Source organism: Malaclemys terrapin, chromosome 2 (assembly GCF_027887155.1).
Source record: "Malaclemys terrapin pileata isolate rMalTer1 chromosome 2, rMalTer1.hap1, whole genome shotgun sequence".
NCBI lineage: Eukaryota > Metazoa > Chordata > Testudines > Emydidae > Malaclemys > Malaclemys terrapin.
In genome coordinates, this window is record NC_071506.1 from 9,517,648 (window position 1) to 9,532,778 (window position 15,131).

General features: G+C 43.2%; 1 protein-coding gene across 1 annotated transcript in view; it reads right to left on the reverse strand.

Moving 5' to 3' along the window:
* The window catches only part of DENND3 (DENN domain containing 3), an 88,415-nt gene that overhangs the window by 43,790 nt on the left and 29,494 nt on the right, over positions 1 to 15,131 (reverse strand). The window contains 6 exon segments of the mRNA XM_054020256.1: positions 851 to 947; positions 4,945 to 5,100; positions 6,161 to 6,282; positions 9,985 to 10,203; positions 12,070 to 12,189; positions 14,279 to 14,390. Coding sequence (XP_053876231.1) covers positions 851 to 947; positions 4,945 to 5,100; positions 6,161 to 6,282; positions 9,985 to 10,203; positions 12,070 to 12,189; positions 14,279 to 14,390 — 826 coding nt within the window.

Consider the following 15,131-nt stretch of genomic DNA (forward strand, 5'->3'; position numbering starts at 1 on the left):
GATAGGATTTTGGATGCTCCCACTCCCTCAAACTCTCCTACTTTGTCCCATAGGCATTCAACACTTCTTAAAGTGACATTACTGTCAAAAGGAGTAGATTAAAAATAATGTAAACCCTATATTCCTTTGCTTTTGTCATCTTAAATAGGAACTGCCATAATGGGTCAGATCAGGGGTCCACCTAATGCAGAATCCTGTCTCCAGCAGCGGTCAGAACCAGCTCCTTCAGAGGAACATGCAACAAACTCTGATGTAGACAGTTACGGAATAACCTGCCCATCGAGAAACCATCTTTTCAACCCTCAGTAGTTTGAGGTTGACTTACACCCTGAAACATGAGGGTTTATATTTCTTCCAAACTTCGGGTTTGCTCATTTTAAAACCTAATCCCTAAAATTTTAAAATGCATCTTCCAGAGGTTTAGCTGCAAAATTGACTTTACCATCCATATAAATCATGGTGTGTAAAACCCTTGAATGTAAGGATTAATTTTCCTGGATGGTAAATTTCTGTGGCTCACTTAAGGCAAAATTCACCCCTTTTGAGCACAAGACCTATGCCCACTTGAGTCCTATTTTGAAGCCTTAACTGTGACTTCAGTCTCATGCCGGCCATTTGCAAAAGAGAAATTTCACTTTGAAAAAATATGTTTCATTTGCACCCGAGGAAGAGACACAAAATAATTTCAGAGAACAATATGCTATCATATTTGCCTAGTCAATGTGTTATGAAAACTAATAGCTTATAAAATATAGTCCAAATTTCAATAGTTTCATTTGGGGTGTTTTGTAATAATAATAATAAAATAATAAGCTAACAGGTGATTAGAACACACCAAGGATGTAATTACCTTTTTGTAAAATGGCTGATCCCCTGGTGCCCTTGTTTTCAGAAACTCTTCGCTATTAAACACTCTGTGTTCATAATTTAGATGGTCCTTTACCTCCCTGTTAATAAAGAACATGTTATAAGTCTGGAGATTTCTTAAAGAAATGCATTTTTGTAGTGAACCACTGGTACTAATAGAAACATAATGTATTACAAGAAGGCAGGCTCTGTTTTCTGAACAATTTTTAATCCCCTATTTAAAGAAAATAAATGTAGAATCTTATCAATAGAAGTAAGACAGGCTACCTGCTATCACTGACATTTTCCATCAGAAAATCCATTGAGATATACTGGGGTCAACGTCAATATCTGAGTTACCATGCAGTACCATCTGCTTATTAATGTAATTACTTAGGCCCCAATCCTGCAATTATATCTGTGTGGACAGACCCATGAAGCCATCACGAACCCCACTCTGGGACACCATACAGACAAAAAGATCTGCCTGTGCAGATCTAACTGCAGAATCGGGGCCTCATTTTGTGCCATTACATTGCAATTTGTAATGTTCTGCGTGCACACCCAGGTTCAATGTCCCCCAAGTCCAGCCATAAAGCCAGCTTTACTGATGATCATGTTAAGCAAAAGAGATTTAATTCCGAAAAAAAGGGAAAAAAACAACAAGGAATCTGGTGGCACCTTAAAGACTAACAGATTTATTTGGGCATAAGCTTTCGTGGGTAAAAACCTCACTTCTTCAGCTGCAACAAGGACAATAACAGAACACCACTGGCCATCACATACAGCCCCCAGCTAAAACCTCTCCAGCGCATTATCCACGATCTACAACCTATCCTGGAAAATGATCCCTCACTCTCACAGACCTTGGGAGGCAGGCCAGTCCTCGCTTACAGACAACCCCCCAACCTGAAGCAAATACTCACCAGCAACTACACACCACACCACAGAAACACCAACCCAGGAACCAATCTCTGTCGCAAACCTCGTTGCCTACTCTGTCCCCATATCTACTCTGGCGATACCATCAGAGGACCCAACCACATCAGCCACACCATCAAGGGCTCATTCACCTGCACATCCACTAATGTTATATATGCCATCATGTGCCAGCAATGCCCCTCTGCCATGTACATTGGCCAAACCGGACAGTCCCTCCGCAAAAGAATAAATGGACACAAATCGGACATCAGGAACGGTAACATACATAAGCCAGTAAGTGAACACTTCAATCTCCCTGGTCATTCTATTTCAGATTTAAAAGTCACTATCATTGAACAAAAAAACTTCAGAAACAGACTTCAAAGAGAAACAGCAGAACTAAAATTCATTTGCAAATTTAACACCATTAATCTGGGCTTGAATAGGGACTGGGAGTGGCTGGCTCATTACAGAAGCAGCTTTTCCTCTCCTGGAATTGACACCTCCTCATCTATTATTGGGAGTGGACTACATCCACCCTGATTGAATTGGCCTTGTCAACACTGGTTCTCCACTTGCGAAGTAACTCCCTGCTCTCCATGTGTCAGTATATAATGCCTGCATCTGTAACTTTCACTCTATGCATCTGAAGAAGTGAGGTTTTTACCCACGAAAGCTTATGCCCAAATAAATCTGTTAGTCTTTAAGGTGCCACCAGACTCCTTGTTGTTTCAGTTCTGTGTACTGTCCATGGGACCACACTGCCTCCGCTTGAGTCATAAATCACTGACTGATGGCATTATCTTAATATGAATATTTAAGCTGCCATAATACAGTTAATTTAGAAAAATAGTGGTTAATAAAAGGATATTAAAAAACACCCTAAATAATATAGGTTTAAGTATAAAACCTCTGCATACAGAAATACAAGACACTTTATTGAGGAGAACAAAAACAGACAGCTTGAGCTGGAAACAGAAATTTCATCAACAAAGATTTACTTTCCTTCATTCCTGGACTCTGGTAGATAGAGCATTAGAAGACAGAAGAGACACTGCTGGAAAAAAGAACAAAAGAAGAGACAGTTTGAAGAAAGAAAAGAAGAAAGATGGCAACCCCATTTGGAGAATGCTAACAGATTTTAATTCTAGATATTATCTATTTAGAGAGACGAAGCATCTATTCATTTTTGTAGCCAAGTATTCAACGTAATTTTAAGAGTTATACTTTGCTATCTGACAAGTTTATTTCACCTAATCTTTATTTCGAGTATATACCAGTCAATAGTAAAAGCTCAGCAAATCTCACACTGGCAGCATATCAGATTCCTCAGACTCATTAGAAAACCATTTTTTCCTTCTCCAGACTATGTCAGTATCTACTAAGTGGCAATCGAGTACCAGCAAGCCAGTTCCCTCAAATTGAACAAATGCCCTAGGGGTGAGCTCAAATAGTCTTAACATGTCAATTTACATTTATTACTGGGATGGAGCTATGTGCGGACACTTCCCTGATGACTGTACTGTTCCATTTATCTCACAATATGCTACATTAGCCACCATCACAAATATATCATTTGAATTTAACGAATTCAGTCACTGGAGCCTACAGAATCATCATCAGACCTTCAGTATTTTTATCAGAGGGGTAGCCATGTTAGTCTCTATCCACAAAAACAATGAGTCCGGTGGCACCTTAAAGACTAACAGATTTATGGAGTCTCCATGCATCTGAAGAAGTAGGTTTTTTACCCACGAAAGCTTATGCCCAAACAAATCTGTTAGTCTTTAAGGTGCCACCGGACTCCTCGTTGTTTTTCAGTATTTTTATTCCTTTGTATTAAGCTAAAATATCATCAGGATAAATCCACCAGCAAACCATGGAGCTCTCCCACTGGTAAATCTAGATTTACCAAATCTCTGTTCTTTCTCTGTGCTGTCCTCTATTTTCTTGTAGGACCTGGGCACTAGAAGTAACACCTCTCCAAACACACACAAACGTACAGACGTCCCACATGAATGGGAGGTTCAGTAAATGCTCTGAGCATGCTGAGGTACTATATGAATATTAGTGTATTGGGTTAGGATCTCAGAACCAGTAGAGCTGGAACAGTTGGGCAAATACCTCAGAGGAAAAGAAAAATGTGACTCTGGTCCAAGTGATTAAGATACTCAGAGAATCTGGGAGAGGACCTTACAAGCACATTTTACGAATACTGAAATAATTTGTTTCTGCTCAAACCTACGCAACCTTGCATTAATAAAGTAAGATCTCAGGGAACTAAGGGGAAATTTGAGATTTTCCAGAAATGTAAAGGCAAATTACAATAGATTTCTGGGGGAAAGATTTATGAAAGTGACTGAAACCAATAAGAAAAATCAAAGCCAAGTTGACTGTTCTTTCATCTGCTTCTGAGAAAATGAATTAAACATATTGGTACTTTGACTGCCACAATATGGCTGATGCCATCTATAACCACAGACTACAAAGCACTTTAATAACTTTCCATTGCCTGTTTGAGTTCTTATGCTTTAAAATTTCACATGGTTGGGAGAGCAGACTCATGACACAGAACAGACAATAGGAAGCGTCAATGGGCTGCAAAGATCAGTCACTGCATCCGAACTCATGTGCACAATGGAAGAGTCATACAGAGCTAAAGGGTCACAGAAACAAGAAGAAGAATCAGTTCTGCATTGTGTCCACTGGCTATGCCTATACAATCCCTTTTCCCTAAGCATATTTTTATTCCTTCTTATGACCCTTGCAGAGTTTGCAGGCCTAGAAGACACTGGCACTACTTGTGTGACTATTAGTGCTATTTATACCGAACCAAATCTGAGACTTTTGGGCTACACCTCTCTTCCTGATGTTTTCACATGCAATGGCAGGGAGTTTAAAACAAGAATTTTAATTTCTCAGGATATAACAAAATACCATGAACTCTTTATCTAAAGTTATAGATAACATAATGAAACTATACCCAAATATGTGAACTGCTACACTGGCCACTATACTAAGCTAGCAACAAAATTCTTATCACAGTCCTTCAACAGATCTAGAGATTTTTCACAGTACCTAAAAAGAAAAATAGCAACAGAATATTCCCAGACAGAGTTGGTGTGGATGTTAACTGGTACTAGGGTTTTATGACATGCAATCATTATCATCACCCACCTGAAGATGTTGACAATTAACTGCAAAGTAATTTGCTGAATTTCAGCATTCAGTTTTTGCTGCCAAGCCCTCCTGCGCATTTGTAGTTCAATAAAGTCTGTATTGGAGCTGAGGTGACAGAGTTCTAGATCATAATGCAATTGAAGGCTCTCAACTCTAGAAAAGAGAAAATTAATGAGTTATCCCTTAAAAACCAAGGGTTTTTTGTTTGTGTTTTTTAAAAATAAAAAGAAACTTGTATCTTACTTTCAACTAAAGAAATTACAAGATTTTAATCGCAAGTGTTGCTATAAAGCCAACAGCATTTCTTGTGAAGCCTACTCGTAATAAATCATGGAACTTTGGACATCTCCAGTGTACATACTCCCTGGAAACATTCTTGTGTGGTATGGGCAATATTTGCCTTCTAATAAGTCAGCAATGACTGCATTACACCTTAAATGGGGTGGCCATCTGGCTTACCAGGGGAAGGGGTATACCACTTTAAGGGCTAGGGGGCATAGAGAGGCACAGATGCTGCTGCAGAAGCAGAACAGGTCAGCAAGGCAACACTGACTTATGCCCCAGGAACCTGAAGGGCAGGGACTTGATAAAGGGCAAGCCCTCCCTGCACCAAGAAGAGGTGTTTGTTAAAGGAGCAGAACAGGAGGGGTTCAGGATGCCTATGACTAGCTCAGCAGGGAGCTAACCCCCCTCCCGCTTATAGCCCACCTTAACCCTCATTTGGGGGGATAGGGGAGAAAGGACATTAAGGTCCCAGCAGCAGGTTGGCTAGGGACCAAAATCGAAAAGGCGGGGCGGGGGGGGGGAGGGGAAGGGTCTGACGAAAGCCCTCAGGTAGATATTGAAAAAATTAAGGAGTTACCTGCACTGTACGCTTTTATGTGCTGGGTACTCCCAGACATCTAAATGATAAATTTGTGGCCTAATTAAACCATATCCAGAGTCTATCCTTCTTCCAGTATAGACTGATCACGATTATGGAATACCAACATTAGTAACCATAAGGAAAGAAGCATTACATTGATCAGATAATAAAGAAGGGATACTGGGGTTGTGTTTATGACTGTAACTGTATAAAGCTACCTGTACAAAAAGTCCAATTTACCCTTGCCCAGTCTGGTATTTTTATTATGTGAAGTAAACAAAATCTGTCAAAGAGTTTTCCATAGGACTTATCCTACTTACGGCACGAACCACTCAGGTTTCTTTTTACCTTTTTATAAATATTTCTGCTGCTTCTGAAGGGACATCTGGAATTACCGCCTCATCTACAGATGATTTTGAATGTGTAATGTCTCCATTATCAATGTTGATTAGAATTAAATCTTCAGCTTCCTTTTTAAAAACAAACATGTTAATGATTAAATACAGTAACTCCTCGCTTAACGTTGTAGTTACGTTCCTGAAAAATGCTACTTTAAGTGAAACGATGTTAAGCAAATCCAATTTCCCCATAAGAATTAATGTAAACGGGGGGTTAGGTTCCAGGGAAATTTTTTTCGCCAGACAAAAGACTGGGTAGGTCTACACTTACTTCCTGGTTCGGCGGCAGGCAATCCATCTTCTGGGATCGATTTATCGCGTCTTGTCTAGACGCGATAAATCGATCCCGGAAGTGCTCGCCATCAACGCCGGTACTCCAGCTTGGCGAGAGGAGTACGTGGCATCGACGGGGGAGCCTGCCTAAATCTCTATCTATATATCTATACATACATGTATGCATACATACATACATACATATACACACACACACACACACACACACACAGAGAGTACAAGTTGTAAACAATTTAATACTGTACACAGCAATGATGATTGTGAAGCTTGGTTGAGGTGGAGTTAAAAGGGTAGGATATTTTCCAGGGAATGCCTTACTGCTAAATGATGAACTAGTAATAGGCTGAGCCCTCAAGGGGTAACACATTGTTGTTAATGCAGCCTCACACTCTACACGGCAGCACCAATGGAGGGAGGGGAGACAGCATGGCAGAGGGAGACACATACTGTGTGTGTGAGAGAGAGACGTGAATTGCCCCTTTAAGTATGCTGACCCACTCTAAGTACACTGCCTTTTTAAGTAGACCAGCAGCTGCTGTCTCAACTTGCTGCCAGCAAGCTCCTTCCGTCCTGAGCCCTGTCGTGCCCCCCCCCCACCTCTGTGGAGATGGCCTGATGGGGTAAAGGAGCAGGGGGGGAGGGGGCACCCTGACATTAGCACCCCTCTTCCCCTCCCTCTTGCACAGCAAGAGGAGGCTCCCAGGAGCAGCTCCAAAGCAGAGGGCAGGAGCTGCACATGGGAGCGGGGGGAGGGACAGCTGAACTGCCCGGCAATTGATAGCCTGCTGGGCAGCTGCCGCACAGGGAACTTAGGGGAGTGGGGAGCTGATGGGGGGCTGCCAGTCCATCCTGGCTCCAAGCCCCCACCAGCTAGCTCTAACGGGCTGCTCTTCCTGCAGTGGACAAAGCAGGCGGCTGCCAAACAACTTTATAAGGGAGCATTGCAAAACTTTAAACGAGCATATTCTCTGATAGATCAGCAATGTAATAACATTAACCGGGACGACTTTAAGTGAGGAGTTACCGTATAAATAATGTTGATAAAATATTTATTTCTTCTTGATGTAGCCTGCAGACACTTAAATATAAAGTGAGTTTTTCCAGCACAGTGATTGCTCTTAACTTGTTAGGAATGTGTTGTAATTTATAACCAGAAAGGGATGGTCCTCTTCTAACTTGGCCTTTTGGAAGACTGAGACAGCTACACAATTATTTTCAATATAAATGAAGTCTCACATTAATTTATTAGGATTTCAAAGACAAAATACACAGATTTTGAGATCTAATATTCTCTCTATGTAGTGGATAAGTCCATAAATCCTCCACACATCAACATATACGTACAAGCTGTGACATGTCGCTGGAAGTTTCCTGCGTATCAGGGTCAAACCTTTCTGAATTAAGTTAAACCTTACTGAAATTAAGTTTAATACCTTCGGGGTCCATTGTATTAAAAATGCATTTGTTTATGTATTATTGTGAGACTGTATGTAACTTCTCTTGAAGGAAGGGGGATTTGGGAGTAATGGAAAATTACTAAAAGGCAGAACAAAAGGACTCTATAAAGGGACTCGTGTGGCGAACTAGGGGAGAGTGACAACTTGCCCCAGAGTAAGATGAGGGAAGCTGCTGCATGGGCATGATAGGCAAGGGGGTGAAAGACCCTGCTCTCCTGCCTGATGGAACACAGATAATCCCCCAAGGACTCCCAAGGGAAAGGTGAGCTAGTGAGGGACATTGCCTTTAGGATGTAAATATTCCCAGACTGGGGCACATGCATACCACTCTTGTGGAATTCATATAGGGACAAATACTAGGTCTGTGCCCTGTGAGTGGCCACAGGGACCCTGCGACCGGGGCTGTGGCTGGACTCTGCTCAGATTCCAGAAGCTTACCACCCCCTGGGACTCCAGAGCAGCAGAATTTTAGATTCCCTTCAAATAAATCCTAGTGGGTGGCCAGGAAGGGACACTCAATGGGATCTGTGAGACAAGCTATAGGTACTTTTTTTTTTTTTTAAATCGTCTCAGAATAGTCCTTATTAATTTATTTCTCCAGTTATTTTAAGTAAGAAAACTGAATATGTATAAAGTTCTGAATTCATAAATCTATTTGCAAGATCAAGGATTATAATTCAGATTATAATATAGTGTACATACAAAAACTTCAAAGCGACACTGAGATAAGAATAATATTTTTAATTGTACCTGTGTTAGTTGCACCAATCTACATTATGTAGACTAAAAATATTTTTACTACAATTTACTTTCACAGGTTAGGATGTTTGTTTTTGCATTTTACTGATCCTAGACAAGACTAGACTGATTAATTTGGTTTATAGTCATATTCATTAATCTTATATCTACTAGTACAATGCTGTTGTGTTTGGGTTTCCAACGCTGCAAAGGAATGTCTCTCTCAGGCTTGGCGTACACTGGTACTTCATCAGCAAAACTTCTGTCATTCAGGAGTGTTAAAAAAAACACCCACCCCCAAATGACAAAAGTTTTACCGAGGAAAAGCGCTGGCGTGAACAGCGCTTTGTCGGCAGGAGCACTCTCCTGCCGACAAAGCCACTGCCACTTGTGGGGGGTGGAAGTTTTTTGTCTGCAGGAGAGCTCTCTCTCCTGCTGACAAACAGCAGCTACACTGCACGCCTTTTAGCGGCACAGCTGTAGCGGCACAGCCACGTCGTTAAAAACCTTGTAGTGTAGCCATACCGTCACAAACCCTCAAACAAATGTAAATCTCTAAAGTTTGGGCCCAAACCATCTGACAGTGTCACTTGGAGCAGTTGAAGTTTTATTTTTCACTGAAAATGCTCTTTATATATCAACCCACAAAACACTTGTTAAAATAATATTAAAATTCAAAGAGAAGAAGAAACTGTGAATCCAATTCTGAAACTCCATTCTAAAAACTCACCTTTATATTGCTAAAGTTAAAGTGTTAAAAATGCTAATCTGGAAATCCATCATGACAAAGAATTAGGAATTTGAGGCCCATGTATTGCACAAAAATATTATTAAGCATTTTCAAAGCTGTGCTTGGTGCCGCAGAGAAACAAGCAAAGATATGAGCCCTCCCTGAAAAATTTACACAGTGTGAGGGCCTGATACTGCAATCACATACGTACATGCAAAACATTATCAACAGGAAAATTCCCACTGGCTTCAATGGGACTACTCATGTGCATAAATTACATCTGAGCCCACATTTGCAGGATTGGGACCCAAATCTGACATCACATAACAAACAAGGATCATAGACCATGTTGGGGAAGGAGAGGAAAGACAAGAGTTATAAGAATAAAAATCACTCGATAACTAAATGATGGTTCTGTTGAAGTTAAAAATTCTTTTTCTAAGAAATCTGGCAAAAATTTGTTTTAAAGAGGGACTGAATTGCGGAAAGGGAGGTGGCTTACTAAACAGACCTAGGGAAAAGGGGCAGCCAGAGTGGGAATGTTCTATGACAAACCTGGCTAACTTCTTCAAAATGATCAATGTGACATCCCATAAGAAAAGACGTTGGGGCCATTACAAAATCCAGCATCTGACGAGATAGAATAGGTACAAAAGTGTGTTGCCATTGAATAGGATGAAGGTACAACATGAAGCATTCAGCTATGAGTGTCAGCAGGGCCCAGTCAGAAGAAAAGAAAACAATCCTTTGCTCCGTTAAGATGCAAGTTATAATCTGGGAACAATAATGAAAATAACTAATATTAGTAGTAATATTTGTTACATAGAGCAAATTCTATTAAAAGCATCTCCAAGCACTTTACCATTTACAAATTGAGGTTCACCTTCAGGAGATCAGTGTTACAGTAATACACATTTTGCACATTGATAAACTGAGGCAAATACAAGTTAAAGGATTCTTACACAGCTGGAGTGCTAGGAATAAAAAACGGGGTGAAATACTGGCCCCACTGAAGTCAATGAAAGTTTTGCCATTACTTCAGTGGAACTAGGATTTCTCCTCAGGAGTCCTGGCTATCAGTCCACTGGCTCTAGCCACAAGCCTACAATGTAAGAGGCCTGTATAGCACCAAAATTAAGGGATAAAAAGCCAAACCAGACACTGATGAAACACACAAATGGACCACATAAATTTTTAGAAAAAAGGGCCACAAATTGTTACGCTTGTATGGGCACAATTACCCAAATGCACATGCATCCAGATGCACTAGAAGGAGGTGATCATGCACAACATTTTCAGATGGGAAGGCTGGTTGTGCACCAAATACATGCAGACAAATACGTGAGATTGTGGGCATGGCTAAAAAAATAAGCCAACACTACCTATTCTCAGAACTGAGATGGATTAGATCAGGGGTCGGCAACCTATGGCACGCGTGCCAAAGACGGCACGTGAGACTATTTTTAATGGCACACTGCTGCCTGCCGGGGTCCCGCTCGGCTCACTGCTGAACCCCGGCAGCGGGCGGAGCCGGACCCCAGCAGGCAGCGGCATGCCATTAAAAATCCTGCCCGACCCAGCCCGCTCTTCTCCGTCCCCCGCTCTCTCTGGCGGGTGCAGGGGGCAGAAGCAAGCTTGCTCCTGCCGGCTGCTGCTGTACAACAGGCTCTGCTGGCAGCCAAGCTTCCCCCTCCCCCGCCTCTTCCCCCGGCGTGCTGCGTGGAGCCCCGCCTCCTCTCCCTCCCTGCTGCCGATGGAGCGGAGAAGAGCAGCCCCAGCGTCCTCGCTGCTCAGACCAGCAAAGAGGCGGGGAAGGGGGGTAGGAGCGGGGCGTATCCCTCCAGTCCCTTGCCGTGAGCCGCTCAGGGCAGGGGGCTGGGAGCACCCCCCTGATCCCAACCCACCCCCCTGAGCCCTCTGTCCTGACCCCTGCACCCCCCTTGCACCCCAGCTCCCTGCATCCCCCCCACGACCCCATCCTTGACTCCTGCACCTCCACACATACCCAGCCCCCCCACACCCTATGCCCTGACTCTTGCACCCCCCACATCCACACCCCGAGCACCAGGTTGACAGCAGGCTGAGCAGGGCCGGCGGCTGGGACCCCAGCTAGCAAGAGGCCGGCAGCCAGAACCCCAGACTGGCAGCGGGCTGAGCGGGGTCGGCAGCCGGGACCCTGGCTGGCAGGAGCCAGCGTACGGAACCCCAGACCGCTGCGGGCTGAGCCGCTCGGCCCGCCGCTGGTCTGGGGTCCCGGCCCCGCTCAGCCCCCTGCTGGTCTGGGGTCCCGGCCCCGCTCAGCCCGCCGCCGGTCTGGGGTTCTGGCTGACGGCCCCTTGCCAGCTGGGGTCCCAGCCACCGCCCCACTCAGCCTGCTACCAACCTGGGGTTCTGGCTGCCGGCCCCTTGCCAGCCAGGGTTCCGGCCGCAGGCCCCACTCAGCCCGCTGCCGGCCTAGGTGAACGGAACAGATTTGGGGATAATTACATCTCTCTAATGTATTTAACCCTAAATTACCGATATGTACTCCCAAGCTGAACTCCATCTTGCAGATTTTTTTCTGAAAACAAACAAAGGAATCAAGGTAACAAGCAAAAAATGTGACACTTTACAGAATCTTTAAAGTTTGTTTTTTATTACCTGTAGCACATGTTCTGGTTTGAAACATAGTAATGGAAGATGAAGATTCAAGTCAATAATTGGGCTGTCTGGATCCTCCCGTGATGGAAAGACTATCTGTAGTGGTCTCATATTAAATATCTGTAGTAACACATGTTTTTCAATTAATTTTTAATGAAGAAATGGTCCCATAGAAATTTTAAATCCTAATTCTAACAAAATATTACAGTTATCTGACAGAAAATATAAATTATATATATATATATATATATATATATATATATATATATATATATATATATATATATATATATATATATATATATATATATATATATATATATATATATATAAATAAAGCACAGAACCTAAAATGTAGCTTTATATACAAAAGATAATTGCAGTACTGGAAGTATTAAACTCAATAATAACTATCTCCATAAAGATTTATAAAGCATTTTGTGTTTCTTTTCAGTCTAGTAAGAGATTTTAGATACTGAAACAGATATTAAAATTGAGGAAATGAAATACCTTTTTTAAAAAAATTATAAAATGTATTTTGATATAATCATAATAAAAACATCTTTAAGGGACTCTTGTCAATTATGTCTATTGTAAGTTTAGTCTAACTGCATTCTGTCTTTCTAGGCTACCTCTGCCTTTATCAGAGCAATAGGTCTGGATTCACCTGCTTTATTATCTAATATTTTTTCTCCAATTCTAACTGAGAAACTTTACCAAAACATAATTTGTAATTTCACTGCTTGCTGATTACAACTTAAAATGTAGACCAGCTTATAATAATTGATTTGATATAAATAAGGTTAATAATGAAGAGCTGAATCATGCATTTAGACACAACCCACAGAAGGAACTGTGGAGAGCTGCACCATTCCAAAAGCAGTTTCTTGAAGCTCTCAGGTGCACAAAGGGAGAATATACCCCTTTTTACAGTGCACCTATATATGGTCCCCATTATTGTAGTATCTGAGAGCCTCACAATCTTTAATGTATTTATTCTCCCAACACCCCTGTAACATAGGGAAGTATTGTCCTCATTTTGCAAGTGGGGAATTGAAGCTAAGTGACTTGCCCAAAGACACACAAAACATCTGTAGCAGAGCAGGGAATTGAAACCACATCTCCCAAGTACTAGACTAGCACTAACCACTCAACAACCCTTCCTCTCTAGGGTTACCATACGTCCGGATTTTCCCGGACATGTCCGGCTTTTGGGGGCTCAAATCCCCGTCCGGGGGGAAATCCCCAAAAGCCAGGCATGTCCGGGAAAATCAGGAGGGCTCTTTGGCCGGGGCCGCGGGGCCGGGGGCATGGTGCCGAGCCCGGCCGGGCGCGCGGTGCCGGGCCGGGGTCGCAGTGCCGGTCCGGGGTGGGCGCGGGGCCGGGCGGGGAGCCGGGGGCGCGGTGCCGGTCCGGGTTCCGGGAGGTCCGCGGGGGCCGCTGGGCCGCGAGCCAGGGGGTCCGCTGGGCCGCGGGGTCCGCTGGGCCGGGAGGTCCGCTGGGCCGGGGGGTCCGCTGGGCCGGCGGGTCCGCTGGGCCGCGAGCCGGGGGGGTCCGCTGGGCCCCGGGGCCAGGAGCCGGGGGGGTCCGCTGGGCCCGCTGGGCCGGGAGGTCCGCGGGGCCGCGAGCCGGGGGGGCCGCGAGCCGGGGGGGTCCGCGGGGCCGGCAGTGCTGGGCGGGCCAGGGGTGGTGGGCCGGGGCCGGCACCCCAGGGCCCGAGCCGACCTAGGCTGGAGCCGCCGGGGGGCCAGCCTGGGCCGCGCCTCCTCCCCCCACACCGCCCCTTACCTGCTACAGGCTTCCCGCGACTCAAATGTTCGCGGGAAGCAGGGGAGGGGGCGGAGACTTTGGGAGGGGGCGGAGTTGGGGCGGGGGCGTGGGCGGGGCTGGGCCGGGGTCCCTGGGGGTGTCCTCCATTTGGAGGCACAAAATATGGTAACCCTATTCCTCTCCTCACTACCCTATCTGCTGTGCAGAAAGGGCAGAGCTATGGCCCCACCTTCTCCCCACCTCTTTGGTGTACCATGTGTCCATTAGAAAACAGGGTAAAAGCAGTCTATCCCCCAAAGCACAGGTACTGACTTCAGTGGCATCACACTGGCATTAAAACTGGTGTTACAGAATATGCCCCATTTTACACAAACAACATACTTAGTATTTTATAGCAGGTAATGTTAAAATAATTATGAAATTGAGCTTCACTAATTACCAAGTGGAGTGTTCCTGGTGGAGGAGTAGGTATTAAAGATAATTTTGCTGCGAATTCTTTTATACGATCATCAATGTCTAAATCCTTGAGAGGTCTCAGATGCACCAGTAAGCTGAAATTAAAGTATGCCAAATATTTTTTTTAAATGTAACATGCAAAGAGGCTAAAAAATAAACTCTTCCTTGATACCTTAAAACTCAAAAAATTGTTGGGATGGATAAAAATATTATTACAACTATTTAACCTCTGGTTTATTAGATAATTTAGAGGCTCCAAGTGATTTTAACATTGCTGCTGTATATGAAGAAGCTCTTTCATATCTTTCACACACAACTTTATTTATTCTTCATGTGTGCAAGTCTGTCAAATGTTTCTATTTTGGGAGTTTAACTTCTTAGCCATTTCAAAACCACAGAAGGCTAGAGCTTATTGGAAATTAGCCTGTTTCTTGCAGGCTTACACGCACTATTCAGTTATAAATTAAAAATACACAATCCAAAAAAAGAATGACTACTGCAGCATTACAATTGAGAAATTAAATGCACGTCAAACTCAAAAGTTTAATTTCCTAAAGTATCATTGCACAAATATAGAGTAATGCAATAAATGACCATTAAAATGGGTGATTCAATGTGCATGCATTTTTGTAGCATTTGTAGCAAATTTTGTAGCAAAATTAATAACTATAAGACGTTAGAACTTTGAATTTCCTGACTTTTGTGCATATAAATTTTCAATTTTAAATCACATTATCAGATTTTTTTTAAAAAAAATGCTTTGGTTAATTTTTTGTACATAAATATGCTATTATGTTTGCCTGTGAAAGTAAGTTCAGACACTCTTGTCAGCTCCA